At 53.7% G+C, this 8,505-nt stretch overlaps 2 protein-coding genes across 3 annotated transcripts in view; one reads left to right on the top strand and one right to left on the bottom strand.

Moving 5' to 3' along the window:
- The window catches only part of Wt1 (WT1 transcription factor), a 74,688-nt gene that overhangs the window by 39,226 nt on the left and 26,957 nt on the right, over nucleotides 1-8,505 (bottom strand). The gene's annotated exons all lie outside the window — the stretch shown is intronic.
- Nucleotides 8,259-8,505, top strand: part of LOC104873614 — a 1,304-nt gene continuing 1,057 nt past the window's right edge. Inside the window, exon 1 of the mRNA XM_010640403.1 lies at nucleotides 8,259-8,500. Within this exon, the coding sequence (XP_010638705.1) occupies nucleotides 8,417-8,500 (84 nt within the window). The 5' untranslated portion in view covers nucleotides 8,259-8,416. The remainder of the gene's footprint in view (nucleotides 8,501-8,505) is intronic.

Below are 8,505 nucleotides of genomic sequence, written 5' to 3'. Positions count from 1 at the left end.
GAGGCGTCGGCGACGGCGCAGCCTGGGACGGCCAGGCGCGGGCGGGAAGCGCGAGTCGCTGTCCAAGCCTACAGCGCCTAACCCAGGAAACAGAGTCTCCGTGCCTCGATTTACCGCTTTGGTTTTCAGTCGCGTAATGCCTTCTCTGTAGCGTCAGATTTCGGCTGTGGATGGGAGGCGCTCGGCTCCGGGGACTCAGGCACGGGGTGAAGCCCCCCACGGCTTAGGGGAAACAACGGGAGGCAGAAGACCCTCTGGCCAAGGCTGGCAAGGGAGGGAGCTGCGCGGGGAAGGTGGAAGGAGGGACGCGCTGGGTCCATCCTTTCTGCTTCGAACCTTTTTACCCTTAAGAAGCAGCGGAAATCTCTGTAACTTAACGAACTGCAAACACGCACTTTGAAAAGAAAAGCATGCTGTTGCCTGGAGCCACCGGCCCCTCGCCCCTGCCGGGTCCTGACCCTGGGCAGGGCGCAGAGCCTGGGTGGACACACAAGCCCTTGAGGGGACCCTGCTCAGGCCAGGTTGCCCCCCAGACGCCCTGAATCCCTGTTCCTCCCTCCCACTTCAGATATCAACTTAAAACTCGTTTTTTTCTTAACTAGGGCTCCAGCACTGTGAGCAGAGAGGAGCCCCATATGGCAAAGCAGAGTCGCAAAGGAGAGGAGAGGTTTCGTCTTTTTCTCTGCTTTGCAAGCTTTTTCGGGGAGGGGGAGAGATCAGGAGAGAGGCTGGCTCCAACCCCAGGCAGGGGTAAGATCCCCTTAGTCTCTACCCCTACATTTCAAAAAAATAAGGTTTTACTGGGGTGAGGGCCAGAGCGAGTAATAAGTGGCCGGGAGGGGAGCGAGAGGCAACTGAGGACCCTGAGCTGCAGTCCTTTGTTTTCTTGGGGGTCCCCAGAGAGCAGAGGAAGTGTAGGAGCGCAGGTCCAGCTTTACCCCGAAACACCTCCACTCCTGCTCCACCACAGCCGCCCAGGCAGGGAAGTGAGTGCCACCTTCTCCCTGGGTTCCTAAATTCCCGTCTGGGCCCTGGTCAAGGGACCAAGCCTCTATTTCCCTCCCTGATCCCCAGGACACCCCCTCCACTGGGCCTAGGCACCCTGGCTGGTGGGCGGTGGCCCCAAAGAAGTGGGGGAACTTCCATGATCTCCCACTCTTCCTGCCTCAGAGGCTGTGCGCTGCTGTGCCCTCTTGGCTCACCACCCACCCTGTTCAGCCCTCGGAGCCACCTTGCAGGGCTACAGATGCAGCTCCTTGCTCTGAGGAGACCCAGACCAAACAGGGAAAGGAGCAGGGACTGGTGGCCAGGACAACTCAGCTCAGCGGCCACCAGAAGCTTTGCAGCCCTCTCCGCCAGCAGGGCATCCTTCCTGGGCCTTGGTTTCCTCTCTGTAAAGCTGGAAATGCAGCAGCAGCACCCACCTCATGGTGCTGCCCTGCAGACTGGGGAGCAGGTGTTGGCCTAGAACTCTCCACAAGCCACGATGATTGTCAGTAGCTTGTGCATGTGCAGGTTAAGATAGCAAAGTCATCATAGCAAAGCTGTGAGCCCACCTGATCCAGCAGTGGCTTTAGCCGTCACACCGGCCTCTCCAGAGCTCAAGGGACAGAGAGGGGACAGGAAGCAGGGACACCCAAGAGGTTTCCCTCTGGTAAATGAGAGTGTCGGGCCCAGAGGACACTTCATTTTTGCATTAGGCTGAGGGGAGGAGAGGACCTCACCCCACTTTTACCCCACAGTCCCCTGCATCCAGCCGCAGGGGTCTTCCTGCTGCTCATCCGCACTCCCCATTGAACTCCCCATTGCGACCCAAGGCCAGGCTGGCTGCGCCTGCTGGGGGACAGGGTGAGGGACCCTGGCCCAGGATTCCTGGCACAGGAATCGCCCATCATGTACAGGTTGCAGCTCTGCATCAGGAGTCTTAAAATCAGTTTTTAAAATAAACAAGGCGGCCCCCTCCGCAGCCTCCCTTCTTGGTCTGTGCGTCTTCTCCCTCTTTTTGACCAGTCTCCCACCCAGGGCCCTCTCCTGGGCCCTAGCAGAGCTGTGCAACAGACCACTCTCCCCTGCCTGGAAAGGCTGCTGTATCCCAAGTCACTGAGAGCCCAGCGGTCAGAGCCAAGAGCCAGGGAGCGCCCAGCATCCCGGCTGAAGGGATTCTGCAGCGCTGCCTCTATTATTGTACCGTAAATCTTCTTAAATTCTGGAACTAATTATACAGAGGATATGTCTCAATTTGTTCTGCATTAATGCCACAGCGGGGACGGAGGCCAGGCCGTGGCCCGAGCAAAGACGGAGGCCCATGAAATTGATGAACTGAGAGTTTGCTTCCAGTCCTGCGCACTCCATCTGGAATTCCAGTCTGAGGTTACAATTAGAACTCCTGACCCCAGATTCAACTTTGCAAACAACAGGAAAATGGGCAAAAGAAAAAAAACATAGAAAAAAACTAATTTATTCTGCACCTGTAAAAAAAATCCACACACAATCTTAACATCTTTCCATCTTAGAAAATTCCTACCCAGTGCTTCTTTTGTGTTCTTAGCCTATAAAAGATAGTGGAGTATATTTTATAGACTGGGTTTTATCTTTTCCGCATTCCCAACTGCCCTTCGTTTAATAGCTGCCAGCTTCCCTTTAGCCTTGGATTTAATTATATAGGACCAAAATATTCTCCAGTAAATTAGCTTGCTAAATATTTTGCCACTTTTGTGATCTCCCCTGTGAGAACAAGATTAATTGCAGAAATTTACCTGCATCTGGGAACTTTCCTCCCCACCCCTTGACTGCTACTTCATCTTAGCTATCGTCAGAGATTTTATTTGTGTTCCAAATCCATTGGACCAATTTCTTCCTTCTTTCTTCAGTAACTTGCTCCTTTATTTTCCTCTCACTTTGACTCCCTGAAGCAACGAAGAAGCAGACAGTCCGGGGAATCTGTTAAATTTATTAGCATAGAAGCTTGGACAAAGCGAGGTATCCATCATTCTGACGGATTAAGCCATAAAGCACCCCAATGAAGTCAGCCCCTTGCCAGGGTCCGTGTATAAATGTTCATATAAAACAAGGTATTGGTACTGTTTTCCAAGCGAGTATGTGTCTGCGGAGATCCAAATGTTGAGTCAGGACCGAGGCCGGAGGCAGGACCTGAGGCTGGAGTCAGGACCGAGGCTGGTGGTGTCAGACGCTGGCTCCCAGAGCATGCTGGGAGTGCCCGTCTCTCAACAGTTTGCAGTCGGAGTTCTCAGTGGATGACTTTTTAAAAAGAAAATTACGCAAGATGTTTGTGATGAGAAGCAAAGGCATACAGAAAAAAGACTGTTTTCTGCAGAATGATCCCCCACCCCACATCAATTCAGCTTCACAAAAATCCAGTGCAAAAAGGCGGGGCCTTCCTGACTAAGGCAGCCTTCTCCAGAGCACCTGGCCACTGAGCCTTGTGCAGCTGCTGGCAGGGAGGACCCTGTGCCCAGGAGATGGGTGGGGAGGACAGCAGGAAGTGGAGTGAACGGAGCTGGGGTGGAGGCTTCTACCCCGAACAGCCTTCAGGCAGCACTGGAGACCCAGGCTCTGTGAGTCTTGGAAGATCTGGCCATTCTTTGTCTTTCGGAAATGATTGTTTGCAGGCTTTTGTAAAAACAAGTTGTCACCAGGGAGAAAGAAGAGCCTCCCTCCCCTGCTATTTTTCCCAAGGAAGTCAGCTCATCCTTTGAGGACCGCCCTTGGTCCAGCAGCACTTCTGGGAACCAGCATTGCATCCCCAGCTGGGAACAGGGTCGCACTCTCTCCCGGGGGAGTGTGGCCCCACAGGCAGGCAGGGGTTTAGGGGGTCCTGATGAGTCCCCCGAGGTCTCTGGTCTCAGAATCCTCAGCGGCCACTCAGGCACAGCTGGGTTAAAATCCCCACCACCAAGGCTCAGTGACTCCAAGTGACTGTGCTTTTTTCTTCAAGGTAAAAATAACAGTGGCCCTGTTCGAGCTGTGAGAGGTCCATGGTCTCGGCGTGTGACAGGAAGCCCTCGGAAATGGTAGTGAGCTAGCTACAGAGGCGTAAATTCTGGGCTGTGCCCTGGTGTGCCAGGTCCTTCCCGAGGGAGCAGAGCATTCCTTGAAGAAAAGGTGGCAATCTTCCACATTCTTTTTGGGTGGAGGAGGAAAGGGCAGAAGAGAAACCTCGCTAGAGGGTAAGGCCTTGCACAAGACGGCAGAGGCCACAAGGAAGTCGGGGTCCTTCTGCCCTGTACCCCGTCCCTGAGACAGGAAGTGGATGGCTGTTACTTAAGATCAAGCTTGGGTCCCTTGAGACTCGGAGACTTGGGGGTCACAGAATGGAACGGAGGATCGTGGGCTAGGTATAAAAACCCTGGGAAGGAGCCACGCTCTGGGTTTTCCTGCCTCTCTGCCTCTCTGTGCAGGACAGTGAGGAGAAGCACGCGGCAGTGGCATCTGGGTGAGTGAGTGCAAACCTGCGCCTAGCAGCAGGCCTGGGAGGGCGGAGGCGGAGGGCCTGCTCTGGGGAAGGGAAGGGAAGGCTTGGGGCAGGCACAGCTCCTCCAGGACCAGGGCGGCTGAGGCCTCAGTCCTCCCATTTTCCATAGGGCTTTGGCTTCTCCTTGCTGTCTGATTGTCTGAGCTGTGAGATGGGGTTGATGCTGCCACCTCCATTTCCAGAACAAGCTGAGAGCTGTTTGCACAGTGAGGGCTGGGTGGAAGTGCAAAGCCCATGGTGAGTCTGCCTGGCCAGGCATTCACCTTGGCCTCACAGACAGCTCAGCCTGAGTGGCAGCAGGGCTCTGACGGCACAGAGGCAAACCTCTGCTGTTTTCCTTTGGGTCCAGTTGTGTCACACCGAGATTTTTCTTTCCTTCCTTCATTTATGAAAACCTTTGCAGCCAAGGAACTGACATCACACTGAGTGTGTGTGTGTGTGTGTGTGTGTGCGTGCACACGCGGGCAGTACTGGGAAGTGAGCCCAGGACCTTCACACTGAGCCGTATGTGTCCCCAGCCCCTTTTTATTTTTATTTAGTTAATTATTTTTTTGAGACACGGTCTCCGAAGGTTCTAAATTGCCCAGGCTGGACTTGAACTTGTGATCTTCCTGCCTCAACCTCCCAGAGTACAGGGATTATAGATGTGAACTACCACACCTAGCTGGCATTTTGACTTTTGATTGTGAGCCCTTTAGGTTAAAATTGGGAATCCCATTACTTTTCAGTGGGTGTCTTTGCAGAATGCCCAGTTTAATCAAGGATTTTGGTGGTCCCATATTTTTCAAAATAGACTGGAAATAGTTTTCAGCCAATGGAGAGAGAAAGCAGTGTGTGCCTCTTCCTGGAAGTGCACGTAGCCTTTATTAATAGTTCCGTAAACAGGCGTGAACATAGTAAGAGCTTGCTGCTCAAGATGTGACAAAGTTTATGAGAACCTGCTCAGGAGAAACAAGATGGAGTCATTAGAAATCCGATGCTGGTCAACAGCACAGACCCCACTCCCATAAATCACAAACAAACGAAAGCCCCATTGTGATCACTGTTGCAGAGCTAAGGGACCCTCCCCTTTGGGAGGAATTAAGTTCATTTTAGAAAGCCCAATATTTTCCCTACCAATACAGAGGCTAATTACAAAATTTCCCAAGAGATAATAAATACTAAACTCTAATCAACACGCTTGACACAAGATAAATGAGAAGCACATAACTTAACCTTGGTTCCCTGGGTGAAGCACTTGTTTATCTTTAATTATCCCCACCTGGGAACGGAACACATATTATCTGTGATGTTTATTATTTATTCCTGGAGGCAGCACGTTTTAATTTGCCCAGAAAGATCCCTGTTTAAGTTGCTGTCCTAACTTAATTATTAGTTGCTCTCCTTCTACTCCCAAAGTATGTACCCTAGATTTGATGGTTGGTAAAGAATATTCCACTTTCTTAAAATTGCATTTTATGGAAAAGATTTAGGAACCGCCTTAGAAGGGTGCGGCAGCACTCGCCTGGCATCCCATTTACTCCTGAGGCTGAGGCAGGAAGATTACACTTTCAAGGCCAGCCCGGGCAATGTAAGGAGATCATGGCTCAAAACCAAAAGGGCTGGAGGTGGACCCAAGCCCTTGCTGGCCACACTTGCAGCCCTGAGTTGCCTCCAGGCCTGGGGGGTGGCTTGTAACCAGGGCGAAGGCAGACGGAGTCGGTGGGGCCGATGAGACGAATTGGTGGGGTTAGTATGAGAAGTCAGACAGTGAACAGTGTCATTTAGCATAAAACTTTGTTCCAAGTGTCCTGACAGCCTGCCCAAAGAGGGAAAGTGAAGACAGTTACACAGCTCTCCTGCGATAAGAGCAGGAAACCCTGTTTCTCTGAAGAAGCAAATTTGTGGTACGGAACCTTCAGAGGAGAGAACAGTGGTTTCCAGTGTCAGAGACGCCCCAACCCAGTGGCCAGAGAGTCAGTCAGAGTTCTGTAAATGCTTTCTAGGGAGACAGGCAATAGCTTATTCTCTTTGTATAGTTTTCTGGGCTCAACTGAGCACTGCACCCCAGGGCCTTCACTTGGAACAGTATCCCAGCCTTTTTATTTTTTTATTTTGAACCAGGGTCTTGCTAAATCACTAAATTGCCCACATTGGCCTTGAACTTGCCACCCTCATGCTTCAGCCTCCCATAGTGCTGAGATTACAAGCTTATGCCACTATCTCCAGCTCCTATTGGTGATTTTAAAAAGTGTCTTTTTTTCATGAATCATCAGATTTGAACGTGAACCAAAACTTGTTCTCCAGAATCTGTGCAGGACTAGGAGAGCAGCAGGGGGTGTCCCCCCAGGGTGCCTACATGTCCAGCATCCAGGAGGTGGGCTGAGTGCTGCCAAGCTCTGTGTAGGGCCAGCAGGGTGCAGACCTGGCTCCTGGCTGGGCCCAGGGATAAGTGTTGTGGGGAGCTGGGCCACCTCTCCCCAGTCCCGGGATGGGCAGTGAGCCTAGCACGGGCTGCAGGGAGGGGCATAAACGCACTGACTAGAAAATGGGAATGAGCCAGGGAGAAGCAAGCGCCGCAGAGCTCTGGCCCAGTGCAACGCTCTGGGTCCCGAAGCCACGCAGACCAGGGCCGCGTCGCTGCGGCCAAGACCACCCCTAGCCCTGGTCTGCAGTGGCCCCGTGTGCACCGGCTTTGCCCCCGCCCCCGCACCGCTGTCTGGCGGCTCACAGCACGTTGGCTGGGACTCGGCTCTCTGTCACGGTAAACTTGGCGGTGCCTGGGAGAAGCAGGACCCACGAGGGCCGGAGGGTGCCAGAGCATTGCTGTCGCCACAAGTGCCGTTGGAGCCGCTCGATCACGCAGCAGGCTGTCCCTGCCGAGTCACGGGACGCGCTGTGAGAGAGGACAGAGAGCCGCCCCTCTGCTGACCATCTGGGCTGAGTCCAGCCAGGAGAGGATCGTGTCGGCACCGTGTGGACGTGTTTAACTCTGGCTGAGGGAAGCACTGCCGTTGCCCAGCTCCCCTTCCCCATGCAGGCGCTGGCCTGGAGACAGATATTTTATGTCTTCCTTTGATGGTTTACAAATAAATTAGCAGGATCCGAGAAGCTCCGCCAGCATCTACGCGTTGCGCGAGAAACCCGAGATGGTGAAAAATGATCGTGATTTACCGGATCCCGATACTTCCTTCTCAAGAACCAAATAAATATCATGGGCCGGTTTATGTACCTGACATATTTATGGCAGAGTCCGCCGGAGGACTTCCCATTGTCCTGTGTTCTCACACAGTGTTTTCACAGATTGCGGCTGGAAGGGAGGCAGGGAAATTCAGGCCGAGAAGCAAGATGTTATCTTTTGGAAAGGGAGAGGATGATCCATGCAGAGGCTGGAAGCCCAGTCCTCGGGGTCAGATAAAGCCCCAGGATCTGGAACCCGAGGCTCCACGGGGACCTTGAAGTCAGCTTGGACAGCTCAGCCCTGCCCCAGACAGCAGCGTGCCACTCTCACTGGGTGCGTGGGGACATCTGCGTCCAGTTTGCCGTGCTCGGCTCACAGGCGGCTGCATCACGCAGTGGGCCCAGTGTTGATGCCAACCCCAGCCCCAAGTCTCTGTTTGGAAATCGGGTTTCAAACAGAGACGGTATCAGGGCCCTGCTCCTCACAGGTGGGGCCGTGGGGTCCCTGGGACTCTGCGCGGACTGCGCTGTCCTCAGAGGGTGACAGTGAGACAGCTGGCACCTCTGGAACAGAAATCTCGCGCGAGTCTTGGGCAGTAGTGTGGGGTGAGAGGAGTCCAGTCTGCTCACAGAGCAGCTCCGCAGCCCCCACCCCTAACACCACCTGGCACCCTGTGCAGCCACCCAGTTGCCCCGATCTGTGCAAGCGCCTTTGGCCAGGCTGAACGGAAGCCGGCAGCAGTTCCGGCTCTGAGGAACTGGAGAATGTGTGGCCCCAGCTGTCCTGTCGCGGACCATGGGGTGCGTGGACGAGCCACCGAGATCGCACCCACACACCCGCCACAGCAACCCAG

Source organism: Fukomys damarensis, unplaced genomic scaffold, assembly GCF_012274545.1.
Source record: "Fukomys damarensis isolate Sample0158 unplaced genomic scaffold, DMR_v1.0_HiC HiC_scaffold_16, whole genome shotgun sequence".
In the NCBI taxonomy this organism is placed as follows: domain Eukaryota; kingdom Metazoa; phylum Chordata; class Mammalia; order Rodentia; family Bathyergidae; genus Fukomys; species Fukomys damarensis.
The sequence above is the reverse complement of the archived record's forward strand: the minus strand, read 5'-3'. Positions and strand labels throughout refer to the sequence as shown.